The sequence below is a fragment of the Neofelis nebulosa genome, chromosome 17, assembly GCF_028018385.1.
Source record: "Neofelis nebulosa isolate mNeoNeb1 chromosome 17, mNeoNeb1.pri, whole genome shotgun sequence".
NCBI lineage: Eukaryota > Metazoa > Chordata > Mammalia > Carnivora > Felidae > Neofelis > Neofelis nebulosa.
In genome coordinates, this window is record NC_080798.1 from 7463904 (window position 1) to 7481653 (window position 17750).

Genomic DNA, 17750 nt, shown 5'->3' on the forward strand with positions numbered 1-17750 from the left:
TGTAAATTTAAAGTGTACAATGTAATGATTTGATATATGTGTACATTGCAAAATGATTGCCACATGGGAGGGTTTCGAGTACAGAGTGAGGATGACTCATTGCTGATGTGGTGTCCGGGACAGAACATATCCAGCCTCTAAGTGAAATGTCACTGACACCTTTCTGTCCAAGGGGGAAAGAACCAATGTGCACCAAAGTCTCACAACGCAGCAGGATTTGTGCTGTGTGTTTTCCATATGCACTTTAATCCTCATGGAAGCCCTTACATCCATTTTGTAAAGCAGAAAACCGAGACATGGAGGAGTAAGGTGGCTTGCTTGACATCATAGTGCTAATAAATGAAAGAGCCTTGAATCCATGCCAGGCCTCTCTGATTGCAAAGCCTTAGTTCCAATACAGCAAGAAACTCACATATAGTAGTTTATAAGTCCATTGCCTATGGGGATGTTAAGTCTCCAAGAACCAGCCTTTGGGTCCCCCTTCCTAGAGGATATGGACGCTCCCTCTGAGGCTGTTTGCTCCAGGTGGTTCGTCACTTTGTATTGACCTCTGAATATTCTGTGCAGGTGTTCTCCTTCATCTTGTGAAAGCTGATGGAGGCATAATGCAGCTCCTCCTCCATTTCGAAGGTGGGGGGCACCCCTGCAGAGCTTGTGGGCTCAGCAGGGAGTTCTGGCTCAGACTCCTGCTGGTAACCCTGTGTGGAGAGCAAAGAAGGGCTCAGAGCAGGGCTCTTGGGGTGGGGGTGGGGGTAAGATGAGAAGGCAGAGAGGGTCCATGAAGTGAATTTGATTCGATAGGACATTGCTCTTTCTTCCAGTCTTTTATCAAACATTTCTTATTTAGCAGATATAACACTATTGATTGCTTTCAAATTTTACTGAGCACTCATTCAGACCTATGCGGAAAATAGTTTACATAGAGAGAAACTAATTCTCAGAGAGGTTAAGTGCTACCCAAGGCCACACACCTGTTGATCATGAACTCAACCCTGGTCACTCTGGCACGGGACACGCAGGAGGGTGTTTATGAAAAGCTGACTTTTCTTCTGGGCATGTCTCCTTTGTTTTCACACTGTTACCTACATCCACAACACTTCTGACACCAGATTTGTGGGGTTTTCCCCACAGCAAGCAATTCTCCAACACCAGCTGAGTGGCCTGCAGTTCAATTCAATTCTGACACTCCCTACCCAGAGATAATGCTGGATCCCACACATTAAGGGCTCAGTCTTACAAGGCTAACCTCACCCCCAATTCACCTGCCAATAGGAAGTCGAGGTTGTAACCCGTGCTTCTGACCAACTGGCTATAAATTCGTGGTTGCCATAACACCTATCTCAGGTTTCATTAATTTGCTAGAGTGGCTCATAGAACTCAGGAAAGCAGTTTGCTGTTTATCAGCTTATTATAAAAGGATGTGATAAAAGACACAGATGAACATCCAAATGGAAGAGGTGCCTAGGGTGAGGTGGGGGGTGGGGTGGGGAGTGGCAGGAGCTTCCACACCCTCTCCAGATGTACTCCTAGCATCTCCGTGTTGGAAGATTCCAACTTGGAAGTTCCTTGAACTCCATACTTTTGGGATGTTAATGGAGACTTCATCATATACACATGATGGATCACTGATTTCATTTCTAGCATCTCGCCCCTCTCTGGATAATGGGGAGTGGGGATGAAAATACTGAGCTTCTAATCATGCCTTGGTCTTTCTTGTGATCCGCTCATCCAGAAGCCCACCCAGAGTCACCTTGTTAGAACAAAAGATTCTCCTATCACCCAGAAGGTTCCAAGGGATGTAGAAGTATGACCATTTTCTGTTGCAGATTAATTTCTCAAGATGTATGGCAACATTTCTCAAGAGCATTTGCACTTCCTCTCCTCCCATTTTCTCTTGAACTCATTCCAATCAAGAAAACTTCCTCCACTGGGCAACCAGATCTGCTTTTCTCAAGATTAACCGTGACACCATGTGCTAAATTTAAATGGTCATTTCTCAGAACTGATCTTACTGGGATTACTACCACTTGAAACAAATAAGCGTTCTCTTCTCCTTGAAACTTCATCTCCCTTTGGCTACCAGGACCCAAATATACACTCTTTTTGTCATTTCTTTTTTTTTTAATCAGTGGTCTTCTTGTTGTTTTCACCTTGTATCCCTGTCTCTCCCGGGGCTCTGTCTGTGGACCTCTTCTCTTCCTTGTGGCTTCATCCCCTATCAGACCTTGGTGTGTATGCTCCCCAAATCTCTGTGCCTCCTATCTGGACCCCTCTCCTGAGCTCCAGACCCTTGCCATCTAACTTGTCTTCTTCATTTGGACATCTCAGAGGCACCTGAAGCTTATAGTAACCAAAATAAAGTTTGAACCTCCCTGAGAAATATACTCCCGCAGAGATGGCAATTTCAGCAATTGGTGGTTCAATTATTTATGTTGCTCAAGGCACACACATCGGAGTCATCTTTGGTATCTATGGACATGTATGGGCATCTATAGGTATTTATGACATCTATTCACATGTCTGGACATGCATAGACACCTGTGGATATTTATGGCATCTGTGGAGTCATTTTTGGCATTTATCACATCCATGTGGTGGAGGCAGTGAACTATCTCTGCTCACATCACACACATACTCTACCATTCCACTAGCAAATCCTGATTCATCATTGTTACCCATCGGACTATGTCTTATGGACTGAATTGTGTCTCCTTGGATTTATATGTTGAAGCTCTAACACCCAGTGCGCTATATTTGGGGATGGGGCTTTAAAAAAAGTAATTAGGTTTAAGTGAGGTCATTAAGATAGGGCCCAAAATGGCTTACGTCCTCATAAGAAGAAGAGACCCTGGAGATGTGTGTGCATAGAGAAAAGGCCACGTGAGGACATAGAGAGAAGGTAGTAATCTGCAAGCCAAGGGGAGAGTTTTCAGGAGAAACTAACCCTGCTATCACCTTGGTCTTGGACTTCCAGCATAACAAAATGTATGTTTCTGTAGTTTAAGACACTCAGTCTACAGTATCTTGTTATGGGAGCCTACATTATCTCTTGCCTGGATTACTTGAGTTTCTTCCTTATTTGGTGTCCTCTTTTCCTAGCCTGGTATAGGTATTCTCAGCACAGCAGACAGAGTGATCCCATTAAAATGAGCATCAGTTCAAAAAAAATAAAATAAAATAAAATAAAATGAGCATCAGTTCATGTCTGTGAAATAATAAAAGATAAATATGTATCAGAAGACAGAGAGAGAGAGAGAGAGAGAGAGAGAGAGAGAGAGAGAGAGAAAGAGATCTACCCTTGGTTCCTGCACAGATTTCCTAAGACCCTTTTAAATTTCCTAAGTGATAAGAGTGCTAGGAGCATCTTCTGGTCTAATGTTTGGTCTTTGACCCTGGTTCTTGACACAGAGTTCCTAAATCCCTTGGGATTTCCTGGACAACAGCAGTGTCTTTTGTTCTAATGATGCAAATCTTGGTTGGCTCCTGGATGGAGGCTGGTCACAGAAATACAAAGCTGCGGTTAGAAGCTTGGAACTTCCAGCCCCATGTCCTCATCCCCCAGGAAGGGGAGAGGGGTGGGAAATAGAGGTAATGATCAATCATGTCTATGTCCATAAAAATCCCAATAGTATGGGGGTGGCGGTTAGGGAGTTTCTGGGTTGGTGAATATGCGGAGGGTGGCATACCTGGAAATAGCTTGGGAGCTCCACACATCTCTTCTATCTGGATGGTCATCTGTATCCTTCATCATATACTTTTATAATAAACTGGCACACAGTAAACAAAATGCTTTCCTGAGTTCTGTGGGCCTCTCTGACAAAGTAATTGAAACCGAGGAAGGGGGTCGTGGGAACACCCGATTTATGGCCGGTTGGTTAGAAGCACAAGTGACAACTTGAACTTGTGGTTGGTGTCTTAAGGGCGGTGGGGCTGTCTTATGGGCTGAGCCCTTATCTGTGGGATGTGATGCTAGCTCCAGATAGATAGTGTCAGAATTGAGTTGAGTTGTACAGTAGGACATCTGGACGGTGTCAGAGAGAATTATTTGGTGTGGTGAAAACCACACACACATTTAGAGACCAAAAGAGTAAGAAGTTAGGTATTTTGGATGAGTAGTAGTTCTATGTGGTTTTCCTTTACGTTATCACCCTTCTCAAAATACAAAGATAATTATGGTGAACTGCAGGGCCTTGTAATATCTGCAGCCTCCATGCCTCTCTCCATCTTCATTTCCTACCCATCATTACCCACTGCCCCCCTCCCACACAGCTCTGTTCAAACACACTCTCCAACTTGCTGTTTTCCCCACACACCAGGCATGCCCCAACCTCAGGACCCCCAAACCTTGTTTAGAGCCATAGTGATTCTCTCAGGGTTCACGCTGTGCTCCCTCACTTCCTGTGGGTGTCTTCTCAAAGACTCCAGTGCCAGGACTGACACCTCTCATTCTTCCATCTAATGCCCCTCCATAGCACTATTTCCTGACAATTTCTTGCATATTTTCACTACCTATATGTCCACTGTTTTCTCCACACACACACACCCCTCAATAAATGTAAGTCCTTGACAGCAGGGACATTTTATATTTGTAACATACATACTTGTAAAAACAGAGATATTTCCCAAGTATGCAGAACAATCGACAAGTGGAAGATATTTGCAAAAGGAATGAATGAAGGCAAGGTGATTTCAGATCATGTACTCAGAAACCTCAGTGGTGTCCACCTTAGAGTTTTAAATGAATAAATGAAAATTAGAGCTTGGAGATGAGCAGGACTAGGGCAGATTGACATAGACCCGTGAGAAGGTGAGCACAGCGGGGGAATGATTCTGAGATGCAAAACGCTCGCTATGCTTGAGGCGAGTGAGCAGGCTGGTGTCGGAGAGACAGAAGCATTGAAGGGGACCTTGGGTTTCCTGCCCCAAATCTCATACCAAGTCGTGTGGGCACCTGACTTGCAGCAGTGTGGAGAAGCAGTGCTTTTCAAATTTGGTCATGTGGGACAAGGGTTCTGCCTGGAGGTGATGCTAACGTGCCAGGGAGGAGAAGCGGGGAGGGCTGCAGCAGGGTAGGGACTAAGAGGGGAGCTCAGCTCAAAGGGAGTGGATGCATTATGCTGTACTGAGGAGAAGCACAGGCCTGCACACCCTGCAGCACATTGGTGTGAGAAGTGCAGGGCTGGGGTGGGACAGGGTTGGGTCGCTGGCAGGGTATTAGGGACACAAGTGCCATCAGGGAGGTGGGTGATCAGCAGGAAGAGTATGTTTAGGAGCGTATTAACCATATGTTTGTGATGCTTTGGCATCTGGGGACTTGCTAATCCTAGAGGAACTGCCCCTGCCAGGACTAGCCAATCTCTAGAGATGTTAAAGGACTTGCCTTGCAAGCATCTCTTTCATATGCAAACCAATCCATCCAAATCTCACACCCAAACCCTCCTTTATCCAGCTCTTACATTCTGGGTCACTATTCTTCTGCCTAATCACCCCAGGGCCAAGTACCAAGCAACTAGGGAAGGCCCCAACACCCCGGAGCTTGCTGAAATGATTCAAACTAGCCAATCTTAAACTTACTTACCCCTTCTCAGCATGCCTTTCCTGTGGAAACTCCAATAAAGGCTCCCATCTGTGTCTCTCTATGCCCCCTCTGCCTCTTGGCCGACCTCAACCCTGTCGGTATGGTCTTGTATGTGATCATGTGTCCTTCTTCCTGGGAACTTGAGTAACAGAGTTCCTTTTCAGAGGCAATCACCCCTTGATCTGTTGACCTCAGACACTGAATAATAATAAAACCTACATTTTCAACTAAGCAGGAAGGTGATGAGCTCATTTCTGGATGTGCTGAATGGAGCATGGCTGTGCGCCACCCCAGGAGATGCAGAGGAGAATCTGCACACCAGGATGCCCACATCACTCACCAGGGGAGCTGGCCCTACAACTGAGTGGATGTCGTCCACGCCCGCTGCTCTCCGGGATGCTGTCTTCCTACAGGTCTTCACTCTGATGAGAGAACCAGGGTCTCTGACATAGGGTCACTCTCTTGAGGCTGGAGTGAGCTACTATGGCAGGTCAACGGTGGAGTGAGCCCAGAAGCCTTCATATCAAGACTTTGTAACAAGGTGCCCCGGCTCCGGGACTTCTGGGACCAAGGCTGGGAACACACTCATGCTTGGCCCAGTGTATCAGCTGGATTCTTACCATGACTGCACCTTTCGCCCTTGCTGTAGGGTTTCACAACCCCTGCAGGTCCCGCTTCTTCCCCTCTCGCCCACATCAACACAACTCACCCAAAGAAGATGAGGCAGAGGCAGAGAGCAAGCAGCGTGGTGACACCAGCTCCCCAAATGGCACCTTTAATCACTCCTGCCCTGGTTTCCAGGTTCCCTGTAGACAGAGGCACTTGGGGTCAACTCCAATCTTGACAAGCAAGACACTTGGAGTCAACTCCAATCTTGACAACTCCAGCATACTGAGAGGGGTACTCGTCCCCTCCCATCCAGGGTTCAGTCCTGAGGGTCTCCCACCCACTGTAGGACCTCAGCCTCCACCAGAAGGACATGGTTTGTGTGACATCATCTAGCCCTCACACTCCTGTTCAGCTACTACCATTTTTTCTAGGACCCAGGTTCTTCTCTGCAACAGATCCCAGATCTGTCTGCAGCAGGACCGTGGGGCTCTGGGCCCCGTGGGTGTGCCAGAGAGAGAGAGACGTATGCACACAGCATATGTCTCTGTGGGATGTGGAAAGATCTTGTCCTTCCTTCTCTCCAGGGAAGCTGTTTGAATCTCCTCTCCTGGCCTCCACTGACCCTGTCTCAGGGCCAAAGGTGGTCTCTTATGCTTCCAGAAGTGGGTGGAAGCAGCCAAGTATATATACTGTGAGCCCAACACACCCAGGGTGAGGGATGTGTCTCTGTCAACCATTTGGTGGGCACTGAAAGAGTCCAAAAGGAGCTCACTGTCCAGGTGGGAATCAGATGTCACTGCCAATGGGAATAGAACAGTGAGGGAAAGTCTGGGCTCAGAGAGAGGTCAAGGTGAGAGCTGAGGATTCACAGTCAAAAAATGTCCCGGAGGGGCGCCTGGGTGGCTCAGTCGGTTAAGCCTCCGACTTCAGCTCGGGTCACGATCTCACGGTCCGTGAGTTCGAGCCCCGCGTCGGGCTCTGGGCTGATGGCTCAGAGCCTGGAGCCTGCTTCTGATTCTGTGTCTCCCTCTCTCTCTGCCCCTCCCCCGTTCATGCTCTGTCTCTCTCTGTCTCAAAAATAAATAAACTTTAAAAAAAAAATTAAAAAAAAAACTGTCCCGGAGACATTTGGGGACAGTGAAACTACTCTGCACGATAACACTAGATGGATACATGTCATTATAAATTGTCCAACCCATAGAATGCACAACACCAAGAATGAACCCTAATGTCAACTATGGACTTTCGGTGATAAAGGCAATTACATGTAGGTTTGATTGTGACAAAGGTATTCTCTGGTGGGGGACACAGATAGTGGAGAGGCTATGCATACAAAAGCAGGGGCTTGGGGGAAATCTCTCTACCTTCAGCTCAATTTTGTTATGAACCTAAAACTGCCCCCCCTCTAAAAATAAAGTCTCCTAAAAATGCCCCAAGGCCTTCAATGACTGGAGGAAGATAAAGAGTATAATCAAGATGGTGGGAAGAAAATAGCAGGTCACCCTGGCAAGACCAGAGTGGGAGGGGATGAGAGAGGAGGGCTGAGGGGGGTTCTCAGGTCTAACTACAGCCCACCACACATCTACCCACTGACTCTGAAAGTCCCGCTCTGAAAGAAACTGCTAGTCAGTGCTCCATGGACAGGAGGCTTCTTCCCACCTTTGTCATCCACTGGGCAGACATCAGCTGTCGAGTTCTGTGTGGCACCTAGGATGGGAGGACAGGATTTCCCTCTTTAGTGAGGAAGGGTGATGTGAGATGCATGTGGACATCCTCCCACCCCCAGAAGCCACAGAAAACCAGGAGGGATAGGACTTGAGTCATTCGAGGTCCCCTCCTCAGCCAGGCCTCCAGGACTAAAGCACCAGCATCCAGAACCTGGACTTCATGCCCCTCACCCCCTCAGGCACTCAGGTCATCATGGCCCTATACTCACAGGTGACATTGAGCTGGATGGTCCTTTCCACCTTCACACCAGCTGCAGGGAACTTCACCTGACAGGTGAGGTTGGTACCATGGTCCTGGGGCTGTGGGGTGAGGGTGAGCACTGAGGAGAGGTGGGTCCTGGGGCCCAGGGCGGTGAGGGCCGCTGACATCCAGGAGAAGATGGGGGGCGTGCCCCGCTCACAGGCCCAGGGCACAGAGCAGGTCAGGTTCCTGGGGTGTCCACACTCCAAGGTCTCAGGGATGAGGATGTCAGGTGTGTGGGTGAGGGCTGGTGAGGAGAGGGGGAGACACAGGGATCAGAAAGAGGGTCTGAGGTGACACCCTGAAAGAAGCCTCAGGCTTCGGTCAAGGTTGTCCCGGGACCCCTATCCTTCCCCTGTGGCCTCCCTTGCAGTGTGCTCCTTACCTGTCACATGCACAGAGAGCTGATTCTGTCTGTAACTATATCTTATATTAATCCCTGTCTCCACCCTGAAGACGTACGTCCCCGAGTCCCTTCTCTGTGCATCTCTGATGTCCAGGGAGCAGTCGTGGTCCCGAGGGTCTCCAAGGAGGCGGAATCGGCCCTGGGTCTCCTTCTGTACTTTTCGATCTGGGTTGTTTGTGGCCACTGGAGCATCCAAATATATGTGGGCCCTTTCCCGGAACCAGTAGCCACGAACAGGGCTAGTCAAGTAGCTCATGGGGTTGGAGAATTTGCAAGGCACGTATACACACAGGCCCTCCTGCACTGTCAGTGACTCCTGCACTTGCAGCCAGTATCTCTCATCCTGAGCCTGGGACCCTGTGGAGAAGGCAGGGTCAGCGGCAGTCCCCAGCTTCCCTCTCCCCTCAGCCCACTCACCTGCCCACAGCAGGAGCAGCAGCAGCGATGGCAGCAGCATCTAGAGACAGAGGGTGTCTGGGCTTCCTGTGGGTGAAGGAGAAGGGAAGGCAGAGGGAGGGAAGCTGAGGAGGACCCACGGGAAGCTGGGGAGGAGCATGAGGTCTCACGATTTCACAAAAGGGGAACTGCTGCTGCGGAGCTCACCCCCTCTCTGCACAGAGCCTGTGACCCCCGCACTCCCAGTCCAAGACCCTGGAGACCCACCCAGGGAGGAGAGACCAAGAACAGACCCTGTATCCTGCCCCCCATCTCCACTCTTCCCTCCACCACTGGAGCCTGGACCAGGACCTCTGAGAGCATATGAGGCATGGGACACAGTGAGTCTCCTAAGATCCTCCCATCTGAGGTGCTTGTCTGAGCAGCATGGTCTACACCAAGGAGCTAATCAACTCCTGTCTGCAGCTGGAGGGTCACAGCCTTGTCTGGACCGAGTGGTCAGTCCTGCAAGGTGGAGGATTCTTTAGGTGTGTGAGCATCTGGGGCATAAGAAAAGACGGGGGCCACGGTGAGGTGAAGGCAGGATTCCTTCATTGATTCACTGATTGATTCTCCAAATACTTGGTGAACACCTGTGTTGGGGGACCTGAAGACAAGACACATGGGGCTGACCTGGTCCATCCTGCAACAGGGACCCCACCCAAGGTGCCACTTCCTCTGCAGATACGCTGTGCTTTCATTTTGTCCCTGTTAGGTTCACAGCTGCAGGCATGTGTGACTTTGCAATGTCTCTGCTGGCCTACTGCTGGTTATTTTCTAAATATTCAAGGATGGGTCCATTTTTTTTTTGCTTCTATTATGCTGATTCATGAAGTTTCAGTGGCATCTCCAAATGGAAAACCATGTAGCGTCTTCATGTCAGACAAAAGGGAGAACACAAGTTCATGAGCCAGTGGACACTCTTTTCCATGAATGCTGTCTATACAGTCATTTGTGGACTGAAGCAATATGTTTGGTTGTTCATCATACAGATTAACATTTCCCGTCAGGTAAAAAATCTGATTCTCAAGGTGAAATTGGCTCAAAACACATAATATTCCAGAAAACATGAGTGGAATGAATATACGGCTGCAATTAAAATTTTAGGTTCTGCTCATGTATTTTTCCATCTCACTCTGTGGAGTATACATCTGGCAAATCCTTGATGTCTCTATTTACAATATGCATATATAATAGCATTTGCTGTCAACCATTTGTAAAATCTTCAAAACACAATAGTATCTGAATAAATGTTCCATAAACATTACTACCATAGAGACACTTTTGCACCTTATCTGATAAGTGAGGAATTGAGTCTCCAATAAGTGAAATCATACCTTATTCTGGATCATTAAAAACGTACGATTGTGGCACATAATGGAGAAGCCAATGCAGTTGGTTTTACAGTAAAGAAAGTTATACCATTTTCATGGACTGGGAGGATCTGTGAGTTCTCATTATGTTTCTTTAATGAACTTTGTACTTTTTTATAAGACATGTACTTTGTACTTTTTTATAAGACAGAATATAACTACTTGAAGTCTGCCTTTCTATGAATCCTGACAAATGTATACCTCCACAATCCGGACGTGAACGTAACCACCATCTCAACTGGGTTTCTGGCACCTCTGTGCAGCTCATCAAGCCATCTCCAGCCCCAGGTAACCATTGATCTGTTCCCTGCATGGTGAATTAATTTTGCCAATTTGAGAATTTCCTAGAAATGTACACTTTGTGTCTTCTGTATTCTCTCACTCAGCACAATAATTTTGAAATTGATCCAAGTCATATTTATAGTTCATAATGCATTTATTACTATGTATTATGCCATTCATGGGTATATTTTAATCTTTTATTTATTCACCTATTGATAGACATTTGAGATTTTCAAGTTTGGGCTATGAATAGGAAGGTGAAACCTTTTTATGGACATGTTTATACTATATATATATAGCATATATACAGTATAAAAACTATATATATAGTTTATATATAGTTTATAGATATATAGTTTATATATAGTTTATAGATATATAGTTTATATATAGTATATAAACTATACTATAGTATATAAACTATACGATACTATAGTATATAAAAAAGTTTGGGCTATAAATAGGAAGGTGAAACCTTTTTATGGACATGTTTATATACTATATAAACTATATATATGTATATATATATACACATATATATGTATATACATATATACACATATATATGTATATACATATATATGTGTATATATATATAAAACACTCCCATGAGTATATAAAAGAAGGATATTTGTGAGACTGACATAACAATGTGTGTCAACTATACTTCAATAACAAAATAGACATAAAAACTGCTAAAAGAGAAAAAAGAGTCCCTCCCCAAAAGTGTCATTATTAGGTCAAAGAGTAACTGCGTGTCTCACACTAGCAGGAATTGCTACACTACTCTCCATAATGGTTTTAACCTTTACTACTCCTATCCACAATATTTCAGAATTCTGGTACCTCCACACTCTTGTTAATATTTGGTATTGTCAGCCTTTTAAAAATTTTAGCAATTTTGCAGAAGTTTAGTGGTATCTTGTGTTTTTTAATTCTTTTTTTTGTTTATTTTTAAGAGAGAGAGTGTGTGTGCGCGGGGAAAGGGCAGAGAGAAAAAGAGAGAGAGAATCTCAAGCAGGCTCTACTAGGTTGACGAAGAGCCTGATGTGGGCCTCGAACTCAGTAACTGTGAGATCATGACCTGAGTCGAAATCGAGAGTTGAACACTTAACCGACTGGCTACCCAGGGGCCTCTTTAATTCTCGATGCATTTTAATTTTAGACATAGTGAGATTCACCTGTTAACATGTACAATTCTGTGAAATTTGACTGATATATAGAATTATGTAATCATAACCATAGTCAAGGTACTGAAGAGTGCCATTCCCCAAGATCTTCTTTCCTCCTGTCGCTTGGTGGCCGTGTCCTCCCTCCTCCCACAACCTCTGCAAAAATGCTGGTCTGTTCTCCATCCCTCTTATTTTGCTGTTTACAGAATGTCATAGAAACGGAATCATGCAAGAGTCTGGCTTCATTCATTTGGCCTAATGCATTAGAAGGTCCTCCATATTGTTGAGTATGTATGCTAATAATTTGTACAATCTTGTATACACTAACCCCTGGGAGACCATTGGGATTGTTTCCTGTTTTGGGGTGACTATGAATAAAATAACTGTCAACATTCACATGCAGGTTTTGTGGGAACATGTTTTTGTTTCTCCTGGGTAAATATTAGGCATTAGGTCCTCAGTCCCACATTTGGTGTAGGTTTGACTGAGACACGATTGCCAAACTGTTCTCCACAGTGGCTGTACCATCTGGTGTTTCCACCAGCAATGTGTGTGGGAGGTCCTGGTTGCTCCACACTCTCTTTCGTATTGGATATTACCAGGATTTTTCTCTTATTTTCGTTTGGATTCTTTAGCCTTTGTAAGAGTAGTGCACTGGTATCTCATCCTGGTTCTAATCTGTGATTTCCTAAGGACAGGTGATGCTGGGCATGTTTTCATGTGCTCATTCTCCATCCATTTTCCTTCTTTGGTGACGTGGTTGATTGAATCGTTGGCTGCTTTGTTTTTACTGAAGCAAAATATGCATAACAGAACCTCTACCCTTTTAACCATTTTAATTGTTTAGGTCAAGGGCATTGTAGGGTGACCACCACCACCACCATCCATCTCCACAACCTTTTTCATCATCCCAATGTGACATTTTGTGCCTATTAAATTAATAAGCCTCCATTCCCCCACCCATCTCCTGACCTTCACAGCCCTCATTGTATTTTCTGTCTGTAAACTTGAGCTCTCTAGATACTTGGGGTAATGGAATCATACAGTATTTGTCCTTTTGTGACTGGCTTATTTCACTCACAGTAACGTCCTCAATCCACATTGTAGAATGTGTCAAACGTTCATTCGTTTTAAGGCTGTGTAATATTCCACCTTTTGTTTTTGTGTTTATCTGTTGTTAGACCCTTGGGTTGTTTCTGCCATTTTCACTGTCATGAATCATGCTGCTATGAACATGGATGTAGAAATATCTATTCAAGTTCCTGATTTTGAGCTTTTGTGTATATACTCAGACATGAGGTTCCTATCTCCTATGGTAATTCAATTTTTAATTTTTTTTAAAAAAATTTTTTAACGTTTATTTATTTTTGAGACAGAGAGAGACAGAGCATGAACGGGGGAGGGGCAGAGAGAGAGGGAGACACAGAATCGGAAGCAGGCTCCAGGCTCTGAACCATCAGCCCAGAGCCCGACGCGGGGCTCGAACTCATGGACCGCGAGATGGTGACCTGAGCTGAAGTCGGAGGCTTAACCGACTGAGCCACCCAGGCGCCCCTCAATTTTTAATTTTTTGAGGAACTGCCATACTGAATTCCACAGCCAATGCACCCTTTATAATCTCAAGAGCAAAACACAGGACTTCCACATTCTCTGCATCCTTGTCAACACTTGTGATTTCCTGGGTTTTGTTTTGCATTGTTTTTCATGATACCATCACTGTGTGGTTGCAATCTGCATTTGGCTGATATTAGATTTTGACCATCTTTTCATGCATTTAGTGGTCATTTGTATACTTTGTGAAAAAAATCTATTCAAATCCTTTGTCAATTTGTAAACAGGGTTGTTTCATTTCTCTCTATTTTTTACACAGTTAGGTTTCGTTTGTTTACTCATTGTTTGGTTTTGAGGGTCCTTGGTATATACTGCATACAACTCATTCATCAGATATATGTTTATAGGTATTTTCTCTCTGTCACTTCTCTTTTAGCTCTGTTAAGAGTGGTTTTTACAGAACAGCAGGTGCCTGGTCCCCAAGATGTGTGCCATGCCTGTGGTGACCCACTAGTGTATCAGGTCATGGAGGAACAAAGTAAAGGAAGTCGGGGGACCAATGGAGGCATTTAGGGGTGCAAAAATCACTTGATCAGTGCTGTGGACTGAACAATGTCCCCAAAGTAACCTCTGTCTTAATCCCTGAAACCTGTAGATGTTACCTTACAAGGAAACAGGGTCTTTGCAGATGTGATGAAGTTAGAGATATGGACTTGGAGATCGTCCTAGATTATCTGGGTTGGGCCCTAAACCTATCACAGTGTCCTTCTAAAGGGAAAGCAGAGGGTGACCTGCTACACACAGAGTAGCATGAGGCGACATGACCAGAGAAACCCTGAGTGGAACAGTGACACTACAGATTAAGGAAGCCAGCAGCCACCATCACCCAGAAGAAGAAGGAGGAGTCTCTCCTTGAGCCTCAGGAGGGTGTGGAGCCCAACCAGTCCTGATTTCTGTTCAGCAAAACTGAATTGGGATTCTGGGGTTCAGAATACAGTACCCCAAGTTGTGTCCCTTGGGCATAATGACCCTTTCAGACTGAAAGAATTTTAAAAATGGCAGTTGAGGAAGGACTTTGTGACCTTCCCCTGCAGTGGGTCTCACTGAGAGGTGCCCTCCCTCTACCCGGAGGAAAGGAGCATCACATCTCTGAAGACAGATGGACAAAAGCCAGACGAAAAGATGGCCTTGCCAAGCCCTCTGTTACTACCCACAGCTCAAACTCTGTTCTTCTGGGTGTGGCCCTGAGTTTCCACTCTTCATCAGATCTATCTTTTAAAAACCACTGAGATTTAACCATTTATTTGGGTCTTCATTTCCTTATGAGGGCTCCTGTGCCACATAAATCTCATATTAAATACACTTTCATGCTTTTCTGTTCTTCACCTGTCCTGTGTTACAGGTCCCAGGGGAGAACTTAGCAGGGCAGAGGGAAGAAATGTGCTTCATTCCTCACACAGCTTTCTGGCCTCCTTGTGAGGGATTGATTACATTTCCTTTGTTTTAAGACACTGAGAGTGTGTCCTTTGTGACAACGGCCCTCAGAAGCTGATACAGGAGGGAAGTCGGAGATGCCCTCTCCAGGAGCAATGCAGAGAAACACAGAGAGCAACCCTCCCTCTCCAGACCCTTCTTGGCTCTCTCTTTTTCCCCCACACACCACACCCATTATCTCGGAGAAAAATCCTGTTTGTTTTATCCTCATAATGTGTCCAAAATAAATGCCCACTCTCTTTGGTTCGAGCGAACATCACTTCCTGTCTGCAGTAGGCATCATTTCCCTTCCCCATCTCTGCTGTGCTGTCATGGACCCATTCAGGCCAGTCCTGAGCAGAGCAGCCACAGGGATCCTATTAAAAGGAAAGTTCTATCATATCTCTGCTCTCCTCAAAGGCTTCAGATTGTTGCATTTTCAGCAAGGCTCACATGGTCTGCACCCCCACTGGGTGTCCACCCCCTCTGGGTCTCTTCCCCTATGAGGTCTGCACACCCACGGGGTCTGCACCATCCACCCAGCATCCCCACCTGACGCTCCTGTGCTCTCAATCTTGGCCACTTGTTTCCAGTGAAACACCAAGCCAGCTCCCACGTCAGAGCTCTTACACTCACTGTGCCTTCTTTTCCATTTTCTTGGAGTAATTTTCTCTTAAGCAAACACAGAACCTGCCTTGTCACTGCCTCAAGTCTTTGCTCAAATGTCACCTCCTCCTACTCTTGGTTGTAGAACATGCTCCCCAATATGTCACGTGCCTCTCAGTCTACATGGTTTCTCTCCAAAAACATTTTCTACCCAGTGTGCTCTGTATTATTTCCTCTTTGTTTCTTTTGATTTCTATCCTTCTTGTCTACAGAATGACATCTTCTTGATTATAATGATTTTTTTTTTGCTATGTTCACGGATGCACCCTGACACCTACAAGGTGGTGTGTCAATAGTACTTGTTGAAGGAGTCTGTAAATAGCTGAATATTACTTCACTCAAAACCATATGAGACTCTCACTCTCAGACACACACTTGTGCATACACACAGCTGGGTGGCATTTACTACTGAGCCTGAAGGTGACCAGGACTTGGAGATGCAGGAATGGGGAAAGTCTCATGCAAAGTCTTATAGTCAAAAGATCTCTAACATGGCTGGGTGTGGAGAAGTTGCAAGATGCAGGGAGAGCTAGGGATCTGGGTGGGGAGCCCAGAAGGGAACAGACCATGCCAGGTCTTCGAATCTAGCCTGTTCGCACCTCGGTCTTGGCCATGGAGAGGAATTGTAGCTCTTCATACTGTGGAGGAAGTGGACAATAATGGCGTCCTGAGGGGCGCCTGGGTGGCTCAGTCGGTTAAGCGGCCGACTTCGGCTCAGGTCATGATCTCGCGGTCTGTGAGTTCGAGCCCCGCGTCGGGCTCTGTGCTGACAGCTCAGAGCCTGGAGCCTGTTTCAGATTCTGTGTCTCCCTCTCTCTGACCCTCCCCTGTTCATGCTCTGTCTCTCTCTGTCTCAATAAATAAACATTAAAAATAATAATAATAATGGCGTCCTGAGACTCCTTCTGGAGGCCTGTGTTGAGGAGGCAGGTGGGTTAGAAGCCTAGAGAAGAGACCACAGGAACAAGCAGGGTCAGGATGGGGAGGAGACGAGCATGAGGATGAGCAGGAGGAAGGATGGACAAGACTGAGTGATGTGTTGGATCAGGCAGAAGGGAGGGAGGTCACGGTGGAGAACCACACCCCAGTTCTGGCCTTAAAGATGAGGCCATGCCAGCCATGTGAGGGAATTCCAGTGAAGATGAATGTTCAAGAGGAATGTGGCAGCTCAACCTCGGCCATGCTAAGTGAAGCAATCCTGGGGCCATCCTGGAGGAGGTGATGGTGGGATGTTGGGTGGTGGGCTGCCCACATCACTCACCTGAGGGATTAACTGGGGGTGGTGTTGGCCTCCTCCATGCCCCCTGCAGGCCTGGCTGTCTCCTTCCTGAGGAATCTCAGTCTAAGAGAAGACACCAGGGCCTTTAGGTCTGGTCCTGGGAATGCAGGGCCAACTGATTCACTCCGGTTCCCAGTTAAGGGGCTGGAGGGCAGACTAGGTGGGAGAGTGCAGGTCTGGCCCCATAGACGGCCGTGAGCACAGCAGGCGCAGCCCGTCCTGTTCTGGACACTGTGGAATCCTCGCACCTGGTTGCCCTCCCCCCTGCCCTGCCCTCTGACCTGTTCAGTCCCTCCTGCACTGGGTCCGAGACCCAGCCACATGTCCCCACCCTCCCCATGCTTCCCCTCCCCCTGGGGCAGTGCTTACATGAGGATGATGAAGCAGAGGAGGAAGAGCAGGGTCTTGACAGTCACTTCCCCAGTGGCTACTAGAGCCACCATGTCAGGGACCCTGACTGTCCTGCAGGAACATGGGATGAGGACAAATTCATGTGCTTGATTGCAACCCTGAGTCCTCTGCTCCCTGCAGTATTCTTGACATTGGTTCTCAAGTCCTTCCTGCACCATTGGATGGGGGACCACCTGTGCCTGGGCCTCACCCAACCCTGTGCCCTGGCTTTCCAGCAGTAGGATGGGAAAAATATGCATAAGTGGGACTTCATCGAAATGAATCCTTTTATTCATCTATTAGCTCTATTGAGAAAGTAAAAAGCCAACCTATTGAGTAGGAGAAAAAAATTACCAATGATAGATCTGATAAGGGAGTGGTATCCAGCACATAAAAAGAACACTTACAACTCAACAACAAAAAGACAAACAACCGAATTTAAAACCGGACGTTTGCAACAACGTGGGTGGAAATAGAGTGTATTATGCCAAGCAAAATAATCAGAGAAAGAGAGATATCATATTATTTCACTCATATGTGGAATTTAAGAAACACAACAGATGAACGT

The 17750-nt window shown here is 46.3% G+C and overlaps 1 protein-coding gene and 1 long non-coding RNA gene across 6 annotated transcripts; both read right to left on the bottom strand.

Annotated features, from left to right (window-relative positions):
* Window positions 1–227: 227 nt before the first annotated feature.
* Window positions 228–9726, bottom strand: LOC131499886 (myeloid cell surface antigen CD33-like). Of its 5 annotated transcripts, XM_058708430.1 has the most exons (7): window positions 8979–9712; window positions 8541–8918; window positions 8124–8402; window positions 7847–7894; window positions 6288–6384; window positions 5919–6000; window positions 228–698 (listed from the first exon to the last, which is right to left on the bottom strand). In XM_058708430.1, exons 1-7 carry the CDS (start codon window positions 9016–9018, stop codon window positions 534–536), a joined length of 1089 nt encoding a protein of 362 aa, XP_058564413.1. In that variant the 5' UTR covers window positions 9019–9712; the 3' UTR covers window positions 228–533. The 5 variants fall into 5 exon arrangements, with proteins under 5 accessions (XP_058564413.1, XP_058564415.1, XP_058564411.1 ...); XM_058708432.1 differs by lacking the exon at window positions 7847–7894 and having other exon boundaries at window positions 8979–9717; XM_058708428.1 differs by having other exon boundaries at window positions 8541–9717.
* A 4934-nt stretch (window positions 9727–14660) lies between these two features.
* LOC131499952 (uncharacterized) lies at window positions 14661–16358 on the bottom strand. The gene is made up of 2 exons (XR_009256123.1): window positions 16080–16358; window positions 14661–15224 (listed from the first exon to the last, which is right to left on the bottom strand). It is a non-coding gene; the product is annotated as an uncharacterized LOC131499952 (long non-coding RNA).
* Between the last annotated feature and the right edge of the window lie 1392 nt (window positions 16359–17750).

Coding starts and splice junctions, on each gene's coding strand:
- LOC131499886 (XM_058708428.1), bottom strand. CDS start 9,018: ATGCTGCTGCCATCGCTGCTGCTGCTCCTGCTGTGGGCAGGTGAGTGG. Junction 8,403..8,540: donor GCTCTCTGTGCATGTGACAG/GTAAGGAGCACA, acceptor TCTCCTCACCAG/CCCTCACCCACACACCTGAC. Junction 6,001..6,287: donor CTCTGCCTCATCTTCTTTGG/GTGAGTTGTGTT, acceptor TTCTCTCATCAG/AGTGAAGACCTGTAGGAAGA.